The sequence below is a fragment of the Colias philodice genome, chromosome 31 (genome assembly GCF_061535455.1).
Source record: "Colias philodice isolate Cphi_HAF_F1 chromosome 31, ilColPhil1 Martin Lab GWU primary, whole genome shotgun sequence".
Classification (NCBI taxonomy): domain Eukaryota; kingdom Metazoa; phylum Arthropoda; class Insecta; order Lepidoptera; family Pieridae; genus Colias; species Colias philodice.
In genome coordinates, this window is record NC_143116.1 from 4,042,123 (window position 1) to 4,055,689 (window position 13,567).

General features: G+C 34.9%; 1 protein-coding gene across 1 annotated transcript; it reads left to right on the forward strand.

Moving 5' to 3' along the window:
- The first annotated feature begins 10,550 nt into the window (after positions 1-10,550).
- Positions 10,551-13,355, forward strand: LOC149475216 (uncharacterized). The gene is made up of 3 exons (XM_089713740.1): positions 10,551-11,001; positions 11,535-11,813; positions 12,811-13,355. The coding sequence occupies exons 1-3, from the start codon at positions 10,551-10,553 to the stop codon at positions 13,038-13,040; spliced, it is 960 nt and encodes a 319-aa protein (XP_089569866.1). The 3' UTR covers positions 13,041-13,355.
- The last annotated feature ends 212 nt before the right edge of the window (positions 13,356-13,567 follow it).

Genomic DNA, 13,567 nt, shown 5'->3' on the forward strand with positions numbered 1-13,567 from the left:
CGGGTAAAACCGCGGAGCACAGCTAGTAATAAATAATGGTTTACCTGGTAATGGAATATTATTTCGTGTGTGACGTAGCCAATTTCGTATTCCGAATTTTCAGCGTATGTACCTCGAATGCGGAAATAGCGCTTCATATTGGTGATACTGGAATGGTCATCAAACTCAAACACAAACATTTATTTATTCAATTAGACTTCTTCTAGAAGCACTATTAAATTTATCACCATCATTAACAGTCCAAAAAGATCTGGAGATCCTTCAGGTAGAAGACCTCAACACCAGGGCGCTAAGGCGCGAAACCTGGAAACTTTTGGTGTCGGAGGCCAAGATCCTCTTTGGGTCGTTGCGCCGTTGAAGTAAGTAAGTATCATTAACAGTACTATAATAATCATAAATACAACTCTCTCAATATTAGTTTACGTTACGTTTTGGAGTGATTCGAACTAATAAACAGCTATATTATTCAGTTAGCACTACTTATTACTTCAAGAAACATCAATAATAATACTGAAAACAATGTTACGCCATGTTAAAATAATTGTCGTAATTGTCGCCAAATAAATGGCGCTTAACACAATGCTATACTGTGTAAACGTTACTTATTGTATGCCACAATATACATGAACAGAATTTAATGCCATGTACATCAAACAATATTTTGCCGCGTAATTGTTGCCACAAACTGGCATAAACAGAATGTTATGCCATGAAAACGGTACTCATTGTTTTGCCACTTAATGTATACTTACGCGTTCTTATAAGACATCTGTATGTAGACACACACTTGGCCTCTATTCCCGTATGTTCCATATTGGTTTGTACCCCATCGCTGGGTTTTCCAATACCGACGTGTGTCTCCCAGCAGTTCTTCTAATGTTTTCGGTTTGTATACTGAGGGTTAATGTTAATTATAAAATAAGAATTATTATTTTTTTTTCAGTAAATATACAAACATTTAACATACATAAGGCTTGTTCAAGTTGGAATTAAAGTTGTCCTTTTAAAATGGATCAAAATCGAGTCTATAGGAGACCGTTTTTTTTTTTTAATTCTAGATAGGGAAGCGCTTGACAACAATCTCGCCTGATGGAAAGCTAAGATGACGTGGCCTAAGATGGTACATACAACATACAGGTGATTTATGAAGTGAAACTTCTTTATCGGGGTTGGAAAAAAATTTTGTGTAACATTTTTTCGTTACGCGTGACATTTTTCCGCTACGCGCCATCTCGTTTTTATCCCTACCACGCGTGATTGACGTATTTCTGTAAAGTTGCATATAGTAAATTATTTTTTGAAAAATAAGGTGATAAAGAAGTTTCACTTCTTACGTGTGTACACGCACACATTTTTTGTATGTAAACAGTTACAGGTGAAGCTAATAAAAGAGTGTTAAAACTACCTTTGCTTTTGTCGTCAAATCGGGTATAAACAGTTGGCGACATTTCATCTTTCATCTCTTCTATGTAAGATGGCATCTCTTCAGCCATCACTTTTACGGACATACACACTGTAATTTGTAAATCACTACATAGTATAAAACAAAGTCGCTTTCTCTGTCCCTATGTCCCTATGTATGCTTAAATCTTTAAAACTACGCAACGGATTTTGATGCGGTTTTTTTTAATAGATAGAGGGATTCAAGAGGAAGGTTTTAGTATATAATAAAGTATATAAAGCGGGCGAAGCCGCGGCCGGAAAGCTAGTTTTATATATGTTACAACTAGTCTTAAATAGGGAAAACGCGTTCTAATTAACGGTGCATAAAACGAACATAGAGTTAGAACTAGAGCAAGAGCATTATTTCAGGATCTTTTAGTGTAAACGAAAACTCGTATTCAGTGTTGTTCAGTATTAGAACATTGCATAGAATCTTTTTGAACGCATAAAGAACAACGAAAGAATGCTTACGCCTGTTTACACTAAAATAATTTTTCATAGTGGGATTAGAATGAGCATTTGCTCGTTTGATGTAAATGCACCGTTAAATAGTGGATTAAATGTTACATACTTATCTATAAATAAATAAAATAAATAAATATTTCGGGACAATTTTCACACACGGCACGATCTGATCCCATACTAAGCTTTCGCTTGTGTTATGGAAACCAGATGGCTGATAAACATACATATATAATTTTAAATAAATACTTATATAGATAATTAACACCCAGACACTATCTATGTACATAGATATAAAGAATATAGAGAAGAAAGGTTTTAACAATTATTTTAATAAACTAATTCAAACAGCATTTTTGTATTTTATTTTAATATTTATCTTCTTATATATAAAAATGAATCGCAAAATGTGTTGGTAAGCGCATAACTCGAGAACGGCTGAACCGATTTCGATAATTCTTTTTTTATTATATTCCTTGAAGTACGAGGATGGTTCTTATGCAGAGAAAACGTAAACATGTACCACGGGCGAAGCCGGGGCGGACCGCTAGTATTTATTTATAAAAATACAAACGTTACACAAACTACTATGTATTTGACACACACATACTCTGTTTTATGATTGCTCAAATATTCGACTACTGGTCAACACTCAACCACTTGTATTCATATGTATTATATTGTATTCAATATAATAAGCACGCAAAAAACTGACTGACATAACAACACATGTACACATAACGACTCTAAAATTATACATCATTAAAATCGTGAAATCTGCGAATGTCATCATATAACTGAATGACTCAATGATTAATAGAAGAGATGAACTTGCAAAATATTATTGATAGATTTTTTATTCACATCACACCATCAGAGAACGATTTCTGATGAAACTGTCATGTAAGAGGACCAAAATGTTCGTCAAAGTGGTACTTAGCCATAGATATGACACAAATTCTAATACATAAAGTAATAAATAATAATATATACATAATATACATAATATATTAAGAAAGACATCTACAGGTGAAGGAAAACATCGTTAGTAAACAGGCATGTCCAAGAAATAAAAGCTAAGATATAAAAATAGTCGCCTTACTCCGTGGCGTGACGGTATTGCCATGACGCGACTTTGAAATTTTACTCACAACGCGCCTAAGGAAGTTTCACTTCAAAAAAATATACAAGACCACGCGGGCGAAACCGTGGGCAGAAAGCTAGTCAATCACTACATAGTATAAAACAAAGTCACTCCCCTCTGTCTATAATATGTGTGCTAAATTTCATTGTAATCGGTTCATTAGTATTTGCGTGAAAGAGTAGGTAACAAACACACACACACATCCTCACATACCTACTCGCATAAATTATAATATTAGTAGGATATGCCTGGATATGATATGCTTAGATATTTAAAACTACACGGATTTTGATGCATTTTTTCATGATAGAGCGGTTCTCCAGATTACACAAAGCAGTCGAAGCCGCGGGCGAAAAGCTGATTATTATTAAATTATCTCTTCTACACTTGAAGCCGGTTTTTGTTAAATTATTGATTTGTAAAGCTTATAAAAACTTACCAAGATACATAAAATACCTCATTATTATTTGAACATTGTTCACTTATGTATGTAGGTATACTTAGGCGCGCCGCACACCAGGCATACACTCGTATCTCGATAATTGTGGCGCCACATTTGAAACGCGACACATTTATCGCCCCCATATATTTGTACGCGAGCACGCACACCGAGGAAACCTTTGTAGCGGGCGCACTTTGTGGCGAGACGTTGTCCGCGCTACACAAATTCAAGATCGAACACGTTCGATAATTGTGGCGCCACACCAAGAAATCGTCGTCATCAGACGATGATGTTGACATTCTCAAAGCGGTGCCACGCTACAAATGTGCTTCCGATGTGCGCATATACAATACATTTGTAGCAAGCTGAATTGTAGCGCATTGATTGTGGCGACGTAATGTTCAATGCATGTAGCATGTGGCGCTGGTGTGCGGCCCGCCTTAGGTATGTTACTAAACACTTGTACATTTTATGAAGCTGTTAACTATAATAACTTGATTGTATATTCCGATCATGAATTTCTTAATGTATTCGTTTTAGTAGTTGAATGAAAAAATAACTAAAAACATGCAGAAAATATGTATATTGTGAGGTATTTGTGAGCTAGTATCATACTATCATCATCACTACATAGTATAAAACAAAGCCGCTTTTTCTGTCCCTATTTCCCTAATCCCTATGTCCCTTTGTATGCTTAAATCTTTAAAACTACGGAACGGATTTTGATGAGGTTTTTTTATACATAGAGTGATTAAATAGGAAGGTTTTAGTGTATAATTTATTAGGTTTGAGACAAAGCGGGCGAAGCCGCGGGCGGTAAGCTAGTATTAGTATAAGAGTATAGATGTAAAATTGTTTTTATCGCAGCAGCATATTATTAATTTTAATGCAGTAACTAACAATCTAATATCTAATATATATTATAAAGGCGAAAGTTTGTAAGGATGTATGGATGTATGGATGTTTTTTACTCTTTCACGTAAAAACTACTGAACCGATTACAATGAAATTTAGCACACATATAGAGGGTAACTTGGATTAACACATAGGATAGTTTTTATCCCGGAAATCCCACGGGAACGGGAACTATGCGGGTTTTCCTTTGCAAACGCGGGCGAAGCCGCGGGCGGAAATCTAGTGAAATATAATACTTTAAAAAGAGAAGAACATATTGTACATCACTTCACATAATAATATAAGAACACTAGCTTTCCGCCCGCGTTAAAGAAAAACTCGCATAGTCCCCGTTCCCATGGGATTTCCGAGATAAAACCTATCCTATGTGTTAAGTGCTAAATTTCATTGTAATCGGTTCAGTACAATTTGCGTAAAAGTGTAACAAACATACACATACACATACAGCCATTCTCACAAACTTTCGCACTTATAATATTAGTAGGAATTAGTAGGCTAAAGTAGGAAGTAGGATAATAGAAAGATAGAATAAGTAGGATAAATAAAACAACAAAATTTAAGAAACCATTTATTTCAACTGAAAATCAACATCAAATTTTGCCTCTGCCGGTTTCCAAGCTTTATTCATCATGCGTCGATGCCCTTTCGTGAACCAAGATATGGTGCCCATGGTATGTTTGGTTAACTTCTTTCGTATCATATCTTCTATTCTTTTCTTGGGGTCTATATGTTTATGTGCTTGTAGTGTTTTGAAGAACATGTCTTTCTCGAGTTGGATCTCGTGGTAGGCGCCTTCTGGAAGTTTTATTAAGATTTTCTTGACATTATACCTGTTATATCCTACTGGTTATTATAATATTATAATAATCCATACTAATATTATAAATGCGAAAGTAACTCTGTCTGTCTGTCTGTTACTCAATCACGCCTTAACTAATGAACCAATTTGCATGAAATTTGGTATAGAGATATTTTGATACCCAAGAAAGGACATAGGATAGGTTTTATCCCGGAAATCCTACGGGAACGGGCTTTTCTTTGAAAACGCGGGCGAAGCCGCGGGCGGAAAGCTAGTCTATTATAATACTACCTACACTACTATATCATATACGGAAGAAAGAAGGAAAAAATACTTATTTAAATGCAATAGAAAAGTAACGTGGAAGCAAAACAGATGTAGTATCTACGTATACTACCTGCCATTATAAAGGTGAAGAGTTTGTTTGTTTCTTTGAACGCGCTAATCTCAGGAACTGCTGGTCCGATTTAGAAAAAATATTTCGGTGTTAAATAGCTTATTTATCGAGGAAGGCTATAGGCTATATATCATCTCGCTAAGACCAACAGGAGCGGAGCACTGCGAGAAGAACCGCGGAGCACAGCTTGTGATAAATAAATCCTAAAAAAGAGCGTGTGTGCCAAGCACACGTGTCTGAACAAACTTCTTTGACAAGATTCAAAAATGCCAAAATCGTCGCCTTATTCCATGACGTGTGGTATTGCCACTTTGACTGCGACTTTGATATTTTACTCTTAAAGCGCCTAAAGAAATTTTACTCCAATAATTATTTTGTAATCTGTGACTTTGATATTCAATTCTGTATACAATATACATCATGTTCAAAAATATTTCATTAGTATAAAACATAATTTTCGCCAAACAGACGAACGAACTGACCTTACTTGATAACCTTAGATATTATACTCTAATATTTTAAGCAGGAACGACTTTTTGTTTGTTTGTTAACATTGAACTAAAAAAACTCAATCAATCTATTTTTTTTAAAGTCTCTATAGCGACAAAAGTTCACTTGCGTGATTCAGAGCGCAGTGTCGTTACTGCATATACTAGCATATTGTGCTATCATTACTCGTCTCCGCTAGGTACTGGAACATGCTTCCTGAATCTGTGTTCCCCGATGGGTACATTATGAAGGTCTTGAAGAGGAGCGTGAACAGCCCCCCTAGACAAGTGGCTTTCTATTAGCGTAAAGTTCAATAGATTAGATTATGAATGTATGAGATTGACGTTTGATTACGACGACGACGACGTTTGATTACGTCAATCTCATACATTCATAATCTGATATACATTCATAATAAATTGTCTAGGGGGGCAGGTACATTCGCTTCCACGCTCCATTTTAGGTCACATCTCAGCTTACCAGCAGGCGAGATCGTGGCCAAGCGCTCCCTTATTGTATACTTATAGTAAAAAGTTTATACTTACGACAATTGTGCAGAGCAATCATATAATCCTCCACCAACACATTGTCGGCTTGTAAATGTTTTATCTGCGCGTAGTATCTATACAATTTGAGCATGTATAGAAATCGCTCCAAGATTCCTGCAGCTATAGTTCCTAGTTCATAACCTATGCTGTGTTTATGTTCGTCTTGTATTCGCTCAGCGTGTTTCAGTTTGTATGTTGTATCTATGGAATTAATAATATCTTTTATCTACACTATGGACTACAGGCCCGTGTTGAAAAAATTATGGGTCATTTGACCCACCAGGTTCGAATTCGAAGGTTCAGGTAGAGATTTTCTCCCCTTGTCTCCATGATTTTTGTACGGCGTTGCGGAATAATTGATTAAAAGTAGTATAGAAATAGTATGAAACAGATGCCGTACAAAATCAAATGACCAAATTTACCCCGGCAACTGTCGAAAAATAAAAATAAATTCCGACTTTATGGACCACCATTTATTTTTGTACGGCATCTGTGTCATACTATTGCACGCCTCATAAGCGAAGCGTTGAGGTGGGTACTACTGTCACTTCGCGCAAAACATCTGATTTTTCAAACTTAAAATGTCTTTATGTATCATACATTGCACTTGTAAGATAATACATACACACACATATTAAGAAAAAACACTATTTTTAACGTTCATGATATTTTTGATGTCATTTTTGTTATTTAAACTAGTTAAAAAACAGTTTAAAAAAGTTCTGTCTTGGACGTCCGTGTGTCTGTATGTGCGGATCCTTTTTCTTGTTAACACGATAGCGACCGAAATACTTTACTAATCGAGTCTTTTTTTTTCTCTTACGCTTGAGTATGCTCAGGAATAGAACCCTTTCATTTTTCAGGGTCTGATTCGATGTGGTTTAATTGTTATTAAATAAACAAAAAAAAATAATTAATAAATATTTATTAAAAAAAAATTATGAGGCGTGCACTTTTGGATTTTCCAAATTATTTCTATACTGCTTTTAAGCCATTATTCCGCAACGCCGTACAAAAATCATGGAGACAAGGGGAGAAAATCTCTACCTGAACTTTGGAATTCTCATCTGCACTCAGGTGGACAGCTTACGAGTGACGTCATAGTGCTGAATCTTATTATTTTATGCTCTTATATCATTCTAGATAGGTCAGGTGGTGGGTCAAATGACCCATAATTTTTTCAACATGGGCCTGTAGTCTACTATATTAATTTGAGTTAGTTACAATTTGCAAAAAAAAAAAAAAAAAAATTTTTAAATTTAAATTTTAAACTAGACAGCTGTTATGAATTAATATTGTAAAACTATCCAAAGTGTGTGGAAATAAAAGGCTTTTTTATTTTTTTATTTTATTATCTACACTTATCAAATCTATGAATCTATAAGAAATATTAAGATTTCGTTTGTTTGAACGCGTTTACTCTAGGAACTATTCAAACTCAAACATTTATTTATTCTATAAGACTTTCTAGAAGCACTTTTGAATCACTACATATTTTTAACATTTACCACGCACCGATTGGTGCGAGTTGAAAAATTCTAAATCATAATATACTAGACTAGCTTTCCGCCCGCGTCTTCGTCCACTTTGACTGAATCCTAATAAATTATAGATAATATACTAAAGTATTCCTCTTGAATCACTCTATCTATTAAAAAAAACTGTATCCAAGTCCGTTGCGTAGTTTTAAAGAGCCCGTCCGATTAGGGCCCTTCTGGCCTCCTCCACTCAAGCGACAGCTCAAGCCGAGGTTCGTGGTCCCCGTCAAGGGGGGACGCCCTTGTGCATGTCGCTACCAGGGTGAACCTTCAGTTCACCCCCGCGTCCGCGTTAAAATGTAGAAGCCCTTCTGGCTAACATTGAGAGACACCACACAAAAAAAAAAAAGTTTTAAAGATTTAAGCCTCCAAAGGGACATAGGGACAGAGAAAGCGTCTTTGTTTTATACTATGTAGTGAAGTATAATTAAAAATACTTACCTCTAATAAGTTCTATAGTCATATTCAATATATGCCGTTGTTCTAACCTCCAGGCCCAGTACTTCACCTCTGGGGCCACTGGTTTTGGTCCATATACTTGTCCATTCGTTCCTGATAAATCTATAACCAATAAACAAATATGTATAAGTGGAAATTTGCTATGAAACATTTATTTATGTGGCAAATGCACACACAGAGTAGCAAATATCCATAGTCCATACGTTCTTACAAACATTCAAACACACATCCATACTAATATTATAAATGCGAAAGTAACTCTGTCTGTCTGTCTGTTACTCAATCACGCCTGAACTACTGAACCAACTTGCATGAACTTTGGTATAGATATATTTTGATACCCGAGAAAGTGCATAGGATAGGTTTTATCCCGGAAATCCTACGGGAACGGGTTTTTCTCTGAAAACGCGGGCGAAGCCGCGGGCGGAAAGCTAGTACAAACTATAAACACATTTATTCTTCCTATTTAAGATTATTTTATGAAAAACTTACCGATAATCAAGTATATTAACAAAAACAACATACTGAAACTGCAACTACTAAACAATAATGTCTAATTTATTCAAGTAATTAATATTTTAATGATGCTAAACTACAGTTAAAAGATAACTAATCAAAAAAAAAATTTTTAGGAAGATTTATTTTATACCAATTTATTTATTTATTTATAGTACACTAGCTTTCCGCCCGCGGCTACGCTCGCTTTGTCTTAAACCTAATAAATTACATACTTAAACCTTCGTCGAGAATCACTCTATCTATTAAAAAAAACCGCATCAAAATCCGTTGTGTTGTTTTAAAGATTTAAGCATACAAAGGGACATAGGGACAGAGAAAGCGACTTTGTTTTAAATACTATGTAGTGATGATGATGATATAAACTCCCAAGTAACTTAACCGATTATGAAAATTCATTTCGTTTATCTGTTCGTCTATTTTTGGGCCAGTCTATCTTTTTCTGGACATATTTTCATTTTTCATTTTCATATTTTCATTTTCATGGTATTTTAACTAGTATTTGGCCGTGTATTTTTTGGGAAAGTCAAGCTTCTTCTGGACCTATTTTGATGGGCTTTTAACTAACAAAAAGCTGTGATTTTGTTCAAAATAAAATAAATAAATAATTGGTAACAAAATCACGGGCGCGTACTAGTCTAGGAATAAATATTTTTGGTAGATTTTTAAATTTAATTAAACTGTTTAGTTTATTACGCTATAAAAGTAACACATTTTTAACTGCAATGTTCTATAAAGTATTAATAATTTTCGCATTATGCTCACCATGTAAGTATTAAATATTTCTATTTTATGCTTCAAACAGTATCCAAATTGTTTCAGTAATTCGCAAGTTATGCGCGTGCACACATTTGAACTGAACATTTTATTAAAAATTAATTCCCGTAGCTTTTATATATAATTTTTTGAATTAAATTTTATTTTGGGGCGTAAAAGGACCCCACGTCCTTAGTTAATAAAAAATACGTAGATATTAGTCATATATTATGGTAGATTGGATTGGAGACCTTTTTTTGGAGAAAAAATCGATCAGTGAAACAAATGTGAAATACCATCTTATTAGGAAGACAGAAGAATGAGAGAAGAATAATAAAAAGAAGAAAGAAGGAATATTTTCCTTGACAACACAACTGACATTTTTAACGAACAAAAAAGCTTAACTCCATTTTAATGGACCTATTGTACTTGTTGTTCTTTAATTTATTACCAAAACAATAAGGAAACAAAAATCATAAAACAAATATCTATAAATGACCAATTGTGAAAAAATACCCTCAGGTTTATACTTCTAAATGATTCTTGATGATGATCAAGGAAAATATAATAAAACAAACTTTTGCAGGTCTCTCCCAATCAAATTTAAAAAAGTTGGGGCATAAAGAGCTAGTATCAGCCAAGATGCTTTTCAACACAACAGACGACATCATAAAAGATACCAATCGTCGCATATCAACCATAACTTATATAAAGAAGAAAGTACACAATTCTGCACCCTTCGAAGTCGGATTCGTAGCCTGCGTGATACAGGAGAAATACCGACGAATGGTCGACAAGTACAACGTCAGCCATTACATGAAGACACGCCTTTATACCATGGAACTCATAATGTATTTGGAAGAAATAGAACATCACTATTGGGAAATAGATCACTTATATGGTATGTTCCATGAAATCGAGAGGAAATATCACGTCCAAGAGAAAGAGGAAATAAATGATTATATAGAAACCACGAGCGAAGGTTGGAGTAGTACAGGGACGGGGAGGAAGCAGAAATCTACGTCGTACAGACCGCCAAAACCTAAGAAGACTAAAAAGAGAGATAAACAGTATATTTATGAGAAGCTCTTGGGTCTGAATAAGCCGAAAAAATCGACGAGGTGGTGGTGGCCGATCGAATATGGCTGGGAAATCGATTATTGGTGGTGATGATGAGAAATAAACGTTTTGTTAAATTATTCTTGTTTTATTAAATCTTTCTTTTATGTTCCTATGTTATACGATTGGTTTTTCTAATCTATACTAATTTTTTTTAAAGCTGAAGAGTTTGTTTGTTTGAACGGGCTAATGTCAGGAACTACTGGTCTAATTTAAAAAATATTTCGGTGTTAGATAGCCTATTTGTCGAGGAAGGCTATAGGCTATATATAATCTCGCTAAGACCAACAGGAGTGGAGAAACGCGGGTTAAATCGCGGAGCGCAGCTAGTATGATCTAAGTTTTCAGCCTCTATTTTAATGGCCATGAAGTCCTAATCTAGCAGTTTATTAGTTTATCTTAGAGTACTTAAATCACTAATATCACTTTTTACCTCTTGAAATACACTGTAAGAGAACAAAAATCTACATAATAATACCAGATCTAAAATTCTGTTTAATTTTTCAGATCTCCACGCCTACCTTCCGAACCTATCACCAAAAAACCGCATCATCAAAGATTTATCCTGGCCTTCCAAACTGAAGATTCTTAGAGACAACCATGAAAATAGAAGAGTAGGCATTGCACATTTGAGACAAGGGCCAGACAAATTGACATCCGAAGATTCCAACATGAAAATGAAGCTATTTAGGCTTATGTATGAGACAGTAAGAGATAGCGACTTGAAAGTGAGAAGAGCAGAGTTAATAAGGGGACATTACGTGAATTCTTCAGCGTTTGATATGGGTTTGTTTATGTTTTTGCTGTGCTATATTATTTGGTAGGAATATGCTTTATAGGCGCTCCGCAGTTTCACCCGCGGACGAATCCGTGGTAAAAAGTATTTCTACAGCACATACTTATGTATAGAAATCGGATTATATGCATTTGCATATTTGCATATGCAAATGCATAAAACTCGCTAATTACGGCGTTAGTGCATATTTTAGCCTTTTTCCCCAATAGTGCATATTTCGTTAAGTAACGGGAGTTTTGATTGGTCGACTAACCTTTATTAGCCAATTAGAACGCTCAGCGAGTAAACAAACCCTATTTTGGCATGGTAAAATGGCGAAAAATTACAAAATGGGCTCCATTTTAAGTAAATTTTGAGCTATTCAAAATAGGGCTAGATTACCCTAAAACTTAAAACATGGGTTGAATTCCAAAAAAGGGCTAGATTTAGCCCGGAAAGGTCTAAGGTGGCAACACTGGGCTCGCGGGTGACAAACGTCACAAATTTGCGCTTGAAAATTAGGTAAAAATGCCTAATTGTATATTGGCACAAAAACTATACTAAATTTCATGAAAATTTCACTGTATTTGTACAATCTTTGATTCAAATATATAAAATAATAAAGGTTTTTTGATTTTGTATTGTGCATATTTTAGGCATATCAGTCGTTTTTAGTGCATATTTCGGCCTTTTTTAGTGCATATTTGCATGCATATTTTGGCATTTTGTTAGTGCATATAATCCGATGTCTACTTATGTATAACACACATATACATAGAGTAAACAATTTTTTAGAGCAAAAATATCAGAGCCGAGCTCACGTGTCAGAAGTAAAACTTCTGTGGCACTATTCAAAGATACCAATACCGTTGCCTGACTGCATAACGTGACGGTATTGACATTAACATTAAAATAAAAAAAAAATTTAAAGGAGTTTCACATCAACTTGTCAAATTAACAAATTCATAGATAATTCGTTTTTAAAAATAACTTATTTCCTTTCCCCAGGTTTCATCATAGGCGACATTACAGACAAATACAACATTATGACCGACATATCCCTCACTCTAAAACGGCTCTACCATGATTGGAAACCTATGGAACACATCAATGCATACGAGCAAATCGCCAATAAGGCAATTGAAATCACAAACTTGATAGATATGATTAGAGTCATCGAAAAAAAAGCGCTCTCAAAACCGGCCGATTTAAGAAGTAAGAAGACCTATCGTTTGTGATATCTGGTTTAAACTGGTTAGATCTGGATTCAACTGCATTGTCTGGACTGTTAGATTTTGTAGAATTTGCGACGTTTTTAGAATTACTCTTATGGTTCAGAATGGGCAGCGTTGGGCGAGTTGAGGCAATCACGATAGTGTAGAGCCTAACTGTCTTACCACAAAAAACTTTAGACAGGGTTTAACTTTAAACGCGGGTTCTCTTTAATCTGGTTTTGTCGTATTTCACATAGACAACTATTAAAGTGACAGATCCCTGGTTTAAAGTTAGACTGTGTTTAAATTGTTGTGGTAAAACCATTTTTTATGTCTATGATCGGCCGTTAGATGTTTGATTGATAATCGCCGTAATGTCGGCAAATATCGACCATCATTTGTTGGGCCAACGCTGCCCATTGTGTTAAGGGCCCGTTATAGGTTCATCCTTTTGTCTTTTATGTTGCTAATAAATGCCTATCTTTTGCTTTTCCGTATGTTATTAAATTCTTCTGATATATTAAAACTGTGAAAATAACTTTAATTTGTTT

What these genes read in the sequence shown, in the direction of transcription:
- LOC149475216 (XM_089713740.1), top strand. Translation starts at nt 10,551, where the DNA reads ATGCTTTTCAACACAACAGACGACATCATAAAAGATACCAATCGTCGC. An exon ending in TATTTATGAGAAGCTCTTGG is followed by an intron (nt 11,002 to 11,534) that starts GTCTGAATAAGC and finishes TTAATTTTTCAG; the next exon opens with ATCTCCACGCCTACCTTCCG. An exon ending in TTCTTCAGCGTTTGATATGG is followed by an intron (nt 11,814 to 12,810) that starts GTTTGTTTATGT and finishes TCCTTTCCCCAG; the next exon opens with GTTTCATCATAGGCGACATT.